Below are 13,769 nucleotides of genomic sequence, written 5' to 3' on the forward strand. Positions count from 1 at the left end.
CCAATTTTTCTTTTACATAATTCTGATAACTTGTATTTCTTGGTTTTGCAGATTTCCACAAGGCTGCACCCTTTGTGGTCACTGGAAGCGTAGATCAAACAGTAAAAGTGTGGGAGTGTCGCTGATTTGGACCTTGGGGAATTGGACCACCACCCTGACAACCCGGCGCTACTCTGGATTCCACACCCCCCCTCCTTACTCTTATCCCAGCCTCCCGTTATTCTCCCCATCCCGTCATCTAACCTAAACCTCCACCCGCATATCCTTATCTTCTCCAGCTGCACTCACCACCATGGTTATTTACCCATAGCGCTCTCTGGTCCAATAACTTTTGTCCTTCTGTGTAAATTATTCCTGGATGTAGATCGAGCTATTAAATGTTACACAAAAAAGTATTCCTGCATGGTAATCCAAAATTGTATACTGTAAATTTACATAACGTTGTCTAGAAGTACCATAGGTTTAACACGGGGCTGAGCGTCTGTCACGCAGCCTTACCAACCACCTGAAGGCAGATGTTTTTGACTGGGTGTAAAACATAGGGCACTAAAAAAACAACAATAATTTAAGAAATGACAGTGTCTTTATATGTAATTGTTATTTTGTCTATTTTTTTTAATTTTTTTTTTATTTAGGCCTTTTTTTTTCTCTGTTATTCCTCTCTTCACTGTCGTAGTCTGTTGGTGCCTAGCTTGGTGACACGCTTGAGAGATAAAGGGGGAAAAGCATATATGATGCGATGAAATGTCTGTGGGGCTTTGATATTGAGATAATCTGTAGCTTTATAACATCACTTTTCAAGTGTGCATACCATTTCTCTTCATGTGGAACTAGGTAATATTTTAATGGCTGTATATACGAATGTTTCAAACTGTTGTCCTTGGACCTGGGGGGCTTGAAAACAGCTTTGTACTCTTGTTATGTGGTGGCAAATGGTCCACTGCTAAGCGTTGGATAAATTATCTAATTTAGTATGAGTGGCTTTGTGAATAGCTGTGATAAGCTTTTCACTAGAAGCCAGACTTGGCGAGCAGGTTAGTTTTACTGTCGGCGAGTGTCCAGTGTCTCTGCAGCACCTGAGAAGATTCCATGGACTACACCTGTTATATATTGTTGCGCTTGATGAACATGTGGCCGTGGCTCTCTTTAGGAAATTACTTCCTGTGATCTGTGTGTTGGATCATTTAAGCCGATTCTTAGGTTCACATGGTGTTGCCTTACTGCTCAGCAACACCGGGGTTGGGAGCATTAAGAATGCTCAATGGCGCCACAGAAAAATATGAACACAAGACTTGTTTGAATTAAAACTGCTCAAGGAAATAAAACTGTAAAGGCACTACGAGGAGTCAAAGTGAGTCCCCTGGGTTTGATATCTGGGATGTGCAAAAATCTCTACTTTCTGCATCCTGTCTGCAGAATGAAAATGGTTTTGAAAGATAAATTTCTGTAAAGTAAATAAAAAAATAGGAAATGTTAATTTAGCCTGCTGTAATGAGATTTGGTGTTTTTTGCATCATCGCACTACAGGATAAAGTGGAGGTTTAGTGAGGAAATACTGGCTACAGACATACAAAGTGATCCGCTGTTTCCTCTGTGAAGCGATCTGGCAAAAGCTGCTCACTGTAAACTGATTCTCTTGGATCAGTTGTGAAGGATCTCTGCAGACAAAATCCACAAACAACTCCTCACGTATGTCTGTGTGTTCTGAGCGATGTTCCTCAAACGTTCGACTTTTGCTCTCGGTGAAGTTGTAACTGTAAAACAGAGAAAGGATACAGAGCGTAAACCAGTCCATGCTGTCGACTCAACCATTCCACTTCTCATCCAGGACAAAAACAAATGAGACATCTTGCCTCAAACTGTAGCCGACAAGGTGGTTCATTAACCTTGCACATCCCTGTTTTCACTAAAGCTTCAGTCGTTTAATAGAGATCGGAGATGACATTAAAGTTAATTGATGTTGATAAGAGTGTAAACTTATAATTTCTGATTAGCCTCTTCATTCCATTGCAGTTCTAAGCTAATAAAGATTTCCACTGCTTAACTTTTTATCTTCTTTGCCAAGTTTTCCTCTTCCTGTGTCTACTGGATGTGGTGATCTGCTGCTCAAGCTCTTGCTAGTGGCTGCTGTGGGCCTCATGTGACCTGTTGGTGTAGCATTGCTGCATGTTAACCTACATCCAGAGGCAGAGCTGTCAGAACATATACTTTTAAAACCTTCAAAGGCCATGTATCAAAGTAACTGGTTAAGTGACTGTGACTTAAGTCTATGTGTACTTTAAAGTAGTTTGACAATTTGAGGTATGTGCTTACTCTGTCTCTTTCGCTGAGAGTTGGCTGAGATCTGTACCAGTTTTCTCCAACATTAGTATAAGAAAGCAAGCAAGCATACATTCAGATCTGCTCTTTTTACAATACTATGTCTTTGGCTAGTTGAGTTCAGACAGCTCCGTTGTTTGGTTTGTAGAGAGGCTGGTTTGTTGTGTGTGATGCTGTTTGAAGGAGGTTTTAGAGCCTCCTCGTATGTTAATGCAATGGGATTGTGGCAGACTAGGATGCCCCAAAGGCAAAATCCTCTCTTTCAGGGACTTTCACTGATGTCTCCCTTTTAATGTGTGCCCCCCTTTGCAAAGGTATTTCTTTTTTGTTTTTATATATTTTTTTTTCTTTTCTACAAGCTGTTTTCTCTGTCTAAGCATCCGAGGCAAAAAACTTTGGGGGGAGAGAGAAGCAGTTAATTTTGTAGTTGCATTTGGCAGTGCTAATGAAGATGCCAATGTGTTAAATGTTCTAGCTGAAGCCAAAAATGGAGACATCGGTCTGAACAATCTGGTTTATCTCAAGAAAATCAGCCTCCTTGTTGGTCTAACACTGTGACCAACCTTTGAAAATTATTAGAGTCCCCTCAGGATCACGCTATGATATACCAGACCATAGCATGTAAATTAAAAATGCATTTCCTTCCTTGGCTTTACTCAAGGAAGGCGTTTAACTAGAGGTCAGGATGATGTGTGTTCTGTTTATTTTGTAATAATCACAGAAAGAAACCAGCTTAAATTGAAAAAAAAAAAAAAAAAAAACAGCTGCTTTTATGAACATGTTGGAAAAAGAAAATCCAGTTTTGCCATTCACAGGTCCAAAGCAATCCCTTCTGCTGTAGTCTGGGGTATGAAGGAACCGGCAGGCAGGCTTTGACTGTTTGTGGGTGGTTTCTCCCAGACTCGAGTCCCTCTGTCCTGTAAGCTGCCTGTGAGTCACATCTGAGGGCTTCAGACTGCACAACAAGCTCCTGCGGGAGAGCTCGTGATGTTTTCGCCACTATGGTCTCACTCTTCACACAGCAAACTGTTAACAATATACCTGGATGTCATTATTGTTTGCGATATAATAAAAGAAGAAAATTTGCATCTGCGTGTTGACTTCATTTGTTTTAAACTATGAAATAATAGTTTGAACTGAAGAGTCACAGCTGCAGCTTTTGAAAGTTACCACGACATCTGCATGGACGACATTGGCTGCGTTGATTACTACAACGTGGTCTTTCAGGGTTTTTCAACCCTGGTCCCCAGGACCTGGTGTCCTGCATGGTTGGGATTTTTCCTAAACACACTAAATTGGTCATCGGGTGTGTTACAGGAGAGGAACGTCTAAAACAGGGGTGTCCAAAGTTGGTCCTCGAGGGCTGCAGTCCTGCATGTTTTAGTTGTTTCCCTGCATCAACACACCTGATTCTAATTAACGGTCGTCACCAATTTGTCATCAAAGTCTAGATAGTTCTGTTGATGACCAAGCTCCTTGTGTCACAGTTTGATTAATTAAAAAGGGACACATCTAAAACACGCAGGACACCAGCCGTTGAGGACCGACTTTGGACACCCCTGTTCTAATGCAGGACGGTGTCCTGAGGACCAGGGTTGAAGAACACTAACCTAGACAAACGTCAGTTTAACATGCTAACACAGCTAAACCTAGTTTCCACTGTGAGGCATGGTGGAGGGAGCATCATGGTTCAGGGGTGCCATTTTTTTTTTCTGTATTTCTGAGCAGTTTGCAATCTTAAAGAACTGTCGATTTAAAACTGAAGATATCTTAGAAAACTATCACTGCAAGTCTTTAAGTCACATTGTTTGTAGTTTTGACTTGACTTAGGATCAGACTACATTTTGAGTAGTCGGTGCCAAAATACTGTTTATTAAAAGAGGTTTGCATACTTTGTCATAGAATTAAACATCTTGAAAAAATTATATTTTCTTGGTAAAAGAAATGTAGACAAAATTGAAAGTTATATATAGAATTAGGTTTAAAAAAAATTAGGGTGAGGGGGTAATTAACTTAATAGATATTTGAATATTTAACACTAATTTTAGATAAAATTTGCCTTAAGATCTTCCAGGATAAACATCTGTTTCACAGCATTTTTAGTGGTGATATTTGATTTTGAAACATTTACAACATTCTTTTTAACAAAACCTAAACGTGTCTTTACCATTAGCCTTTTAGTAAACAATCAAGTACAAAAATGTACACAGTCACAAAAAAGCAAATAACAAATAGCAGTATGGCAAACGAACTGAATCAGTGACACTGGACACTGCTTTGATTGCGTCATCACGCATCTGCGTCGAGCTGTGACGTCGACGGCATCCCGGAAGTGGAGAATCGTTTGGACAACGTGAGTTGTGTTGCCATTCCTCGTCGCTGCTGTTGATTATAAAGCTGCTGAACCGTTTAAAAAATATTGTCAAGCACAATATAAGCCCCGTTGAAAAGGTGAGCATCATTAACCTCTGGCGTTAGCTTCAAACTGGCATCTCAGTTTCCATTCGTGATTCATCTGTTCTGCTGTCTGCAGCAATTGCTGCAGGAAAGTTTCCCGCATTTGTTTCAAATCAAAACGAGCGTTGGTTAATATCACGCCTGCGTTTCACAGTCTTTTTGTTTTTGTTTTTTCCTTTCTGAAATCCGAGGTGTCACCATGTCTCTGAATAAGTCAATGCATCCTCGGAACCGGTACAAGGACAAGCCCCCCGACTTCGCCTACCTGGCCTCCAAGTACCCGGACTTCCAGCAGCATGTGCACACCAGCCTGGCAGGGAGACCCGTGTAAGTGTCCGGGTGGGCTTTCTATCGCACACAGGAGAGTTATTGGAGCAGTTTACAGTCGAATTAATCTGTTTTTGGTCTTTGACCACACTTTTTTTCCCCACAATAGTAATTTAAATATTTAAACATGAGAAAGTGCACCTCTAGATACACTGCACAGTCTCTTCAACTACACTGTAGGGCAAAGCAAGGCACGTTTGTTTGTATAGCACAATTCAACACAAGGTAATTCAAAGTGCTTTACATCAACATTAAAACAGAGGTGTCAAAAGTATTCACATTCATTACTTAGGTAGAAGTATAGATACTAGAGCTTAAAAATACTCCTGTTGAAGTATCAACTCAAGTTTTTTACTCAAGTAAAAGTATAAAAGTACTGGTTTCAAAACTACTTAAAGTATAAAAGTAAAAGTAATGTAAGGGGGGAAAAAAGCCATTAAGGACAAAAGCCATTGAAAATGAATGCATCTTAGTATAATGCAAATAAAGAACCATATATGTGTACTATTGAGCATTAACGTGTGTTTCAGAGAGCAGGAGATATGATGACTAGTTGCCTATAAGTATTGTAATGGTGCAAAAAGTCAATCTTCAGAGGCATGTTATCATTTATCCTAACCCTTATTGGAATGTACATCCAAGTTTAGTTGCAGGAATCTGAGGGAACGGATGTAAGAACAAAACTGGACAAGAACATCTGAAACAACCACAACCAAATTCCCTCTATCCGGATGGAGCAATTTAACTGGATAGTTTTTTTTAAAGGCCGAAATGAAATAGAGTAACAAGGCTGTTTTTATATGTAAGGAGTAAAAAGTACAGATAATTGCGTGAAAATGTAAGGAGTAAAATTAAAAAGTCGTCTGAAAAATAATTACTCCAGTGAAGTATAGATAACCAAAATTTCTACTTAAGTAAGGTAACGAAGTATTTGTACTTTGTTACTTGACACCTCTGCACTAAAAGCAGCAAAACACAATTAAACAGTAAATAACAAATAAAATGATAAGAAAAGAACTAAAATAATAAAAAGCACAAGTTGTTAAAACTAAGGGCAGTAGAGTACAGCAGGTAAGTATTTAATTTAGGAGTACGCTTCAGTAAACGGTAATGTTTTTAGGCCCGATTTAAAGGATCTACAGTTGGAGCAGACCTCAGGTCTACAGGAAGTTTGTTCCACCGGTGAGGAGCAGAATAACTGAACGCTGCCTCACCTTGCTTGGTTCTGGTTCTTGGGAACCACAACAAACCAGATCCAGATGAACCTCAGGGGTCTGGGAGCTTCATAGGAACTAACAGATTAACCATGTATTTTGGTCCAAGACCATTCAGGTCTTTGTAAACCAGCAGTAAGATTTTAAACCCTATCCTTTGACTCACTGGAAGCCAGTGTAGTGATTTCATGACTGGTGTAATGTGGTCCAGTTTCCTGGTGTTTGTAAGGTCTCTGGCGGCAGCGTTCTGGATCAGCTGCAGCTGCCTGATTTGAGTTCTTGTTAAGAACCGTAAAAAAGAAGTAGGGGATGGTACTTCATCAGTACAGTTTGTGCACCCTTTTTTTTCTGTCACTGTAAAATTGTATTTTTCTGCCATGGTTCAAATAGTCATGGTGGAGCCCTTGGCACTGAGTAGATTTGGTTAAATGGTGACTCAAAGGGGATACCCGAACTGGGGTTGTCTGATTGGCAAATACTGTACGCTTATGTTAATCAAACTACTCGTCAAAGCAATCTAAGTGAAATAAAAAAGATGTAATATTGTGTTGCCAGTGGACGCTGTTTAAAAATTTACTGTTGGCAACCAAACAGTTATGACATGATGTCTTGCAGATCTACATGTCTCATATCACACAACTCTAAATGGCAGCAAACTCCTGCACTTTTGTTGTGGAAAAGCCCAAAACCAGAGGACTGAAGGTTGTCATCAATGATTTTATTTTTTTAGAAATCATGTACCTTATGGTTTATAAGGTACATGATTTCTAAAAAAAATGTTCTGGTGTTCTGGATGTTTGCCCAGTGGTGTGTTTTTTTTTTTGTTGTTTTTTTTTTCCCACCAGTAGGTGAAGCCTAGATTAACTTGTTCAGCACCTCTGGTGTCCACGGCTGACCCGGTCTGGTACTTGCTGCTCGTTCAGCTCCTGGCAGCAGCAGCAGGAACATCACTGAATCAGTAATTAATGAACCCACAATCAGATTTTATTTCCATTATATTTTTCATCTTTTGCTCTTTTTTCTTTGTCTCATATTTTCATTTACTATGTACACTGTTTGGCAGTTTAAAGCCCCTTAGGGATTTGACTTAAAAGGGGTTATTGTGTGCCAGTTGGTAAGCTTCTAGATGTTTCTGTCAAACTGGACACAAATGGTGTGTGTTTGTGCTTCTTTTCCACTGAGATGCTGCTTAGAAATGTGAAAAAGTCCAAGCAGGAGAACAAAGGAAGAGTATCTCTTGGGATTAGTGGAATTGACATCAAACAGTGTGTGCTCATGATGGCTGCTGCTCCAAGGGGAAGAAACGCCAACAGCGCTCTATTTCTTATTTTTTAGATCCATGTGTTGCACGTGCAGCGGTGGTGCTGGGACCAGTTGGGCCTGAAGTCACCACTTGCATGTTAGAAACACATTTCCAGTTTGACACACATTCATTACTTAAAGATAGAAATGAACTATGGTTCATGCTTGTGACTTGACTCCTTTTCTACCTATCTGAACCTTCAACAAAATCAAAACTGCAGGATATTTGAACCATTAATGGCACAGAGCTGGATTGTTGGGACGGAGAAATGTGTCAAGCGGAGTTTCTGATGCCTTTAAAACAGCACAAGGGAGTTTTATGTGATAATATATCAGTGTCTTTGTCATTTGAATTTATTTGATTACTTTTAGGAAGTGTCTTCTAGCTCTCACGGTCCCGGGGCCGCTATCAGCAAAAACTTCTTCAAGCAACTTTGGACTTAGAAATAGAAAGCCTTTATTATCATTATACTTCTACAATGAAATTAGGCAGCAGCTCCGTCAAAGTGCACACATGCAAGACTATATAAACAAGTACTGTAAACAACAGAAATGAACAAAAAAAAGGAAACATAAATATATATATATATATATATATATATATATATATATATATACATACACACTATAAGAAATAGAGTGAATGGGAATATAAAAATGTACATGAATGGGTGGAGGAATATTGCACTTGAAAGGGTGGGAGAGTAGGGAGAGTATTGCACATAGGTAGGTAAGGAATATTGGGACATTATGGACAGGAAATAGGAAATATTGCACAGTGTGAGGTAGCTTATGAGTTCAGAAAGTTCACAGCTTTGGGAAAGAAGCTGTCCCTGGGTCTGTTTGTTCGGGATCGTAAGGACCTGAAGCGCCTCCCAGAGGGCAACAGGTCAAAGAAGTGGAAACCGGGGTGGGTGTTGTCCTTTACAATGTTCCTTGCCCTGTTGAGGCAGCGGGAGCTGTAGATGTCAGACAGGGAGGGCGCAGAGGGCAGCCGATGATCTTCCCTGCTGTGTTTGCCACCCTCTGCAGCCTCTTCCTGTCTGCTTCCGTGCAGCTGGAGTGCCACACTGTCACGGCGTGGGTCAGCAGGCTCTCTATGGTGGACCGGTAGAAGGTCAGCAGCAGCTGTGTGTTCAAGTTCACCTTCCTCAGCACCCTCAGGAAGTGTAGCCGCTGCCTTCACCGCGAGTCGCTCTTGCGCTGACTCCCGCTTTCTGATTCAAACGTCTGACGGCCCCGCCCCCCGACCAATCAGTGGCGCGGAGGGTGATGACGTCAGATATAGTGCCGGCTCGGCCCGGTTAGAACCTCGGCAGAATGGTTACAGAAAAAGTATCTGGTTGGCACGGCTCCACCCGCCTCGGCCCGTAGTGGAAAAGCGCAAGCCGGGGGCGTGGCGAGTAGAGGCGCGCTGAGTAGGTACTAGTGGAAAAGCGCCATAAGATACTGACAAGAAAACAAGCAGGTGACCTACCAAAAGTAGCTTTTGGACAGTAATGGTCCTGTCTAGAGAGACCTTCTGAGCTAAAAGTTACAGATGTTCATTTGAAAAATAATGACACTGTCGTAGAGTTACTATGAAATAAAGTACTGTAGTGTGGGGCATGGTGGAGGGAGCATCATGAGATGAGAAAATACAACATAGAGCACTTTGTAAAATCTGGATTAAGTTAAAACGTTTCTATACAAGTACAATGCCTTTTTCTGTTGTTGTTCTGTATAAAATATGTAATTTGGTGAGCTTTCTCTCCAACATGACACCACAGACGCACAGCTGGAGTCATGTTGAGTGGGTGACCTCCAACCACCAAACCCTGTTAACATGAAGAAAGCTGGGTTGACATGTTGTAAAACTGTATCTCTGTGGTATTTTGACCAAAACATGATATAGACATTTAATTAGGACCTCAGGACATAGTGGTCCCCAAACATGGTCGTGGTTGTGTTGTACTGTTTTATTTAACTATTTATTTAATAGCAAGCCATAAATATGTTGGACATTTATACATTATAAATGTATATATTATTGATTAAATCATTATAAACATTTATATATTCAATCAATTAAAATTATAGTTTTTTTTTCTTTAGGGCTGAATAAAGTTTTTTTTTATTTTAGATTCACTTGTGTTGCTGGCCCCTAGTGGTTGGATGATGAACTGAACTTTTTGATGTAGCCCCTTTTTATAAGTGGGCATTATATTCTTTAGCGTTAGTTAATTAATCAGCTCTTATTAAGTTTATTGCTGCTAATCTTGAGCATGAGTGTCTTTATTTTTTGAGTTCTTCAAGGTATGAGATGATATCTATCTTTTCTCCCTGACACACAGTTTATTACCATTTGCTGCCCATCTTAAAACATGTTTTTCTTTCATTAGATTTTTTCCTCTTAAAGACTGAACAAAAAGACAGCAACAACACACGTGAGGCTTGACAGTAAATGTTGAACTTTCATCGTCCTTTGTTTGAGTTGTCTGGATTGGGTACTTGGGCTGCTGTGTAAGCATCTCACTGGTTATTGTCAGTACTCTGCAGATAAATGCACACGTGATGTTGCTGATGCGTTTCCAGACATGTGTGTGACTGAACATATTGTCGTGGTCTGGTCTTTTGTGGCTATGAAGTGGCCAGTCAATCATCTTGCAGTGGACTGAGCGAGCATGTGTGGGCACGCTGCAAAACCCTTCACATGATGTCCTGATGTGACAGGTGTTAATTAACACTTTTTAGCATCTTAGCAGCCTCCTGTCGCATCCCAGACAGATGATGAACAAAGAGCTGGTAGTGTTTGGGTTTGACTGTCTGCGTGGAAACGGAATTTAGACAACTAAACAACCCAAATTGTGTGTGTAAATCAAAGATATATATATATATATATATATATATATATATATATATATATATATATATATATATATATATATATATGTGTGTGTATATATTCAAATCACTTTATTTATCCCCTAGGGGCAATTTAAAAGGCATGACAGCAGCTTAAGGACATACAAACAAACACACAATTGCACATAACAGATATTCAAATTTAGTTTAAAAAGTTTAAAATACGTGTGTTTTTAAAGTGCACTTAGCTTTCTGGGGTCTAAAAAAGGTTAAGATGAGTAAAATAAATAAATAAATAGATTAGATTAAGATGCTGAGTTTAGGAGCTGGACAGCTCTAGGGACATCTGCATATATATATATATATATATATATATATTAGGGCTGTGCGATTAATCGATTTTAAATCTAAATTGGATTTATTAATCAAAATCGATGTTAAAAAAGGAAAATCGGAAAATCGATGTTCCTTTTTTGCAGCTTTGCATTACAGACAGAGCTCGTCTAGTCATCTTTGCTTGGTCAAGAAAATTGTAAATGTTGTCACTTTACTAAATTCAAGGAGGATTAACAGTATCTTTCAATTGCACTTCATTCCCAATAGGGAAATTTGTTTGCTATTTTTCTTTAAAAATAAAGATAAAATATTTTAAACAATTTATTCCATTGTCTTTTGTAGTTTTACCAAAAAAATCGAAATCGAAAATCGGGTTTTCAGAGAAAAAAAATCGGGATTTTATTTTTGTCCAAAATCGCCCAGCCCTAATATATATATATATATATATATATATATATATATATATATAATATAAGAGGTAGAGACACAAAAGAAGCATTGGTCTGTGACAGTAAAAGTGGTGTGCAGCATTAGAGATCACAGTGGGAGCTCACTGTAAACCTGCTTCCATCAGCATCATGCGCTCATCTCTGAAGTGCTTACAGGAGTCGGTTCAAGTTGATTATCTGGAGGTCAAACGGATCCACACAAGCAACTTTCAATGGCTGAGATGATTTCTGTACTTGTAAATATTTGGATTTTTCTACCCAGCACCTTAAAAGCAACACTTGGTACTGACTGGATAAAGGCCAAAACCACAGATAACCAACTTCATTATCTTGGCCGGGTGTGTGAACAGATTCGTGCGAAGCTGCGTCTGGTTGCAGCTCCAGTTATTCGTCTGCAGAGACGCGGCTCCTCTTTCCATTAGTGGAGGGATTAGTGTGGTTTTGTATTTTCACAGGAATTCATCTACTAGGTTTTTAAGTATTAAAGAAGCGAGTTGGGGGATGAGCGTAATCTCGGGGAGACACTCACTCAATCCTCAGAGGAGATATGGCTCCCCTCATTTAGAGAGCGCCAGTGGAGAGGACAGATAGCAGCTCGGACCAGCGGCAGCAGGAACCCGCTGGATGTTACTGGAACAGAAGTGATGAAACTAAATAAGCCCCAAAGAGTCTGAATGATGGTTTGTTTCAGCGTTTTCTGGTGGTGGGGGTCACAGCAGGCAGATGGATGTGGGATTGGGGATGAAGGATGGTTATTAAAAATGGAGCAGCCTGGGTGACACCTAATTTGAAAATGTATAATTTTCCCACCAGTTATGTTCAGAGATTCATTACTAGCCATGTTCTTGACGAGTTGAAAATGACAGTGTAATTAAAGCGATGCTTATTTTTAATTGTCAAATGTAACCCTGCAGTTATGCAGTAAGCCGTTCATGGATGATGGAGAGATAGGAAGCTACCTGCTCGGGTTGGATGGTGTATTTTCACAAAATCAGGAAGCCAGTCAGTATGCTTCCCTGCACAGGTAAGATGAGGTGCAGTTATAGTGCGACTGCCATTTAGGACTGTTCGATTTTGCTCAAAAATAAAATCTCGATTTTTTTTTTTTCTCTCAAAATCCGATTTTCGATTACGATTATTTTGTTAATTGACAAAAGGCAAAGAAATTATTTCAAATATGCTGTTTTTTTATTGAACATTTGCCCCGTTGGGCTTTAAGTGCAAACTTTGCTCTTATTAAACCAAAAATGAATGAATAAAGTGCAAAACTCTGTAAAATAAGTTGAAAAAAAGTTTTAAAAAATATAATAAAATATAAAGTTTTATCTCTGAAAAAAAAAATCTGCAAATCAGCACTTGCAAACATACAGTAAGTTATATTTCCAATTAAATAAAACAAGACATTTTCTAATTAAACTAAACTGGGTCTTTGCATGCTAAATAATAATGCAACCCATGAAGGAGGTAGAGGTGTGTAATGTCAGTCATTACATTTGCTATTCACATTTGCAAGTTTTTTGCAAGGAACACGAGCCGGTCTACCGCATCTGGCTTGAGGGATGCCCGGTGGCATGTTCCAACGCCCCTTCCTACACTAAAGAGCCTCTCCGATGGGGCACTTGTCGCAGGTATTGAGAGGTATTTCCATCAATCATTAATATGCTATCAATCATTAATATGTGTGCAGACAAGGTAAAAAAAAAAGTGAAAAATCGATTTTACGATTTTCACGTTTTAACATCGTTCTAATTACATAATCACCATTACGATTTAAAATCGATTAATCGAACAGCCCTACTGCCATTTAATTCAACTACTGTCCTTGTCCCAGTATGAGTATGGGAGGAAAATCCCTTTATTATCCAAGTATGTCCGACTCCTCTGTTGTCGGTGATGATTTCAGCTCCGTCAGCTGTCAGTATCTTAACCAGTTGAACATTACATCACTTATCAGAACAGTTGACGCTTTTAGATGGCAACAATAACAAGCGATGAATTAGCTCCGTGCATATTTTATTGTGTTATATTTTGCTATTTTGTAAAATTAGACGTTATTTCATGTTCTTTTGTTTGTGTCCCAGCCATATTTTGATAAATCAGATTAAACTTGTAAGCTTGAGCCAAACTAATGTGCAAACTAGAGTTTTGTTTGAGTGTAAATGTTAATAATGTGGGGGCGGTGGTAGTCTAGTGGTACAGAGGTTCAAGCCCCAGAACCAAGATGAACCACCTTGGGCCGCTGAGCAAGGCCTTAACCCTAATTGCTCCCTGTGGGTTTGTTCTCTCACATAGTTATAGTTTTATTTGGATCCCCATCGGTTATTAATTTTAACTATATTGTGACAACACGACTAGACCGGTTCCTGATTAGTTTTAGTTAGCCATGCACAAATCCTTCAGTAGAAACTCATGAATAAGTTAAGATTCACATACATGTAAGCTTCAGCTCAAGTGTACAGGTAAACTAAATATAAAGAAAAAATTCACAAAACTGTTTATGTAATCCCCCGTAGCACTGCTG

At 39.4% G+C, this 13,769-nt stretch overlaps 2 protein-coding genes across 4 annotated transcripts in view; both read left to right on the top strand.

The window, feature by feature from the left end:
- The window catches only part of LOC133441723 (lissencephaly-1 homolog), a 41,027-nt gene extending 37,622 nt beyond the window's left edge, over positions 1-3,405 (top strand). For all 3 annotated transcript variants that reach the window (XM_061719303.1, XM_061719304.1, XM_061719305.1), the window contains exon 11: positions 52-3,405. In XM_061719303.1, coding sequence (XP_061575287.1) covers positions 52-125 — 74 coding nt within the window. In that variant the 3' untranslated portion in view covers positions 126-3,405. The remainder of the gene's footprint in view (positions 1-51) is intronic.
- A 1,246-nt stretch (positions 3,406-4,651) lies between these two features.
- Positions 4,652-13,769, top strand: part of mettl16 (methyltransferase 16, N6-methyladenosine) — a 30,546-nt gene continuing 21,428 nt past the window's right edge. Inside the window, exons 1-2 of the mRNA XM_061719306.1 lie at positions 4,652-4,770; positions 4,968-5,103. Of these exons, the coding sequence (XP_061575290.1) occupies positions 4,976-5,103 (128 nt within the window). The 5' untranslated portion in view covers positions 4,652-4,770; positions 4,968-4,975. The remainder of the gene's footprint in view (positions 4,771-4,967; positions 5,104-13,769) is intronic.

The sequence above is a fragment of the Cololabis saira genome, chromosome 4 (genome assembly GCF_033807715.1).
Source record: "Cololabis saira isolate AMF1-May2022 chromosome 4, fColSai1.1, whole genome shotgun sequence".
Classification (NCBI taxonomy): domain Eukaryota; kingdom Metazoa; phylum Chordata; class Actinopteri; order Beloniformes; family Belonidae; genus Cololabis; species Cololabis saira.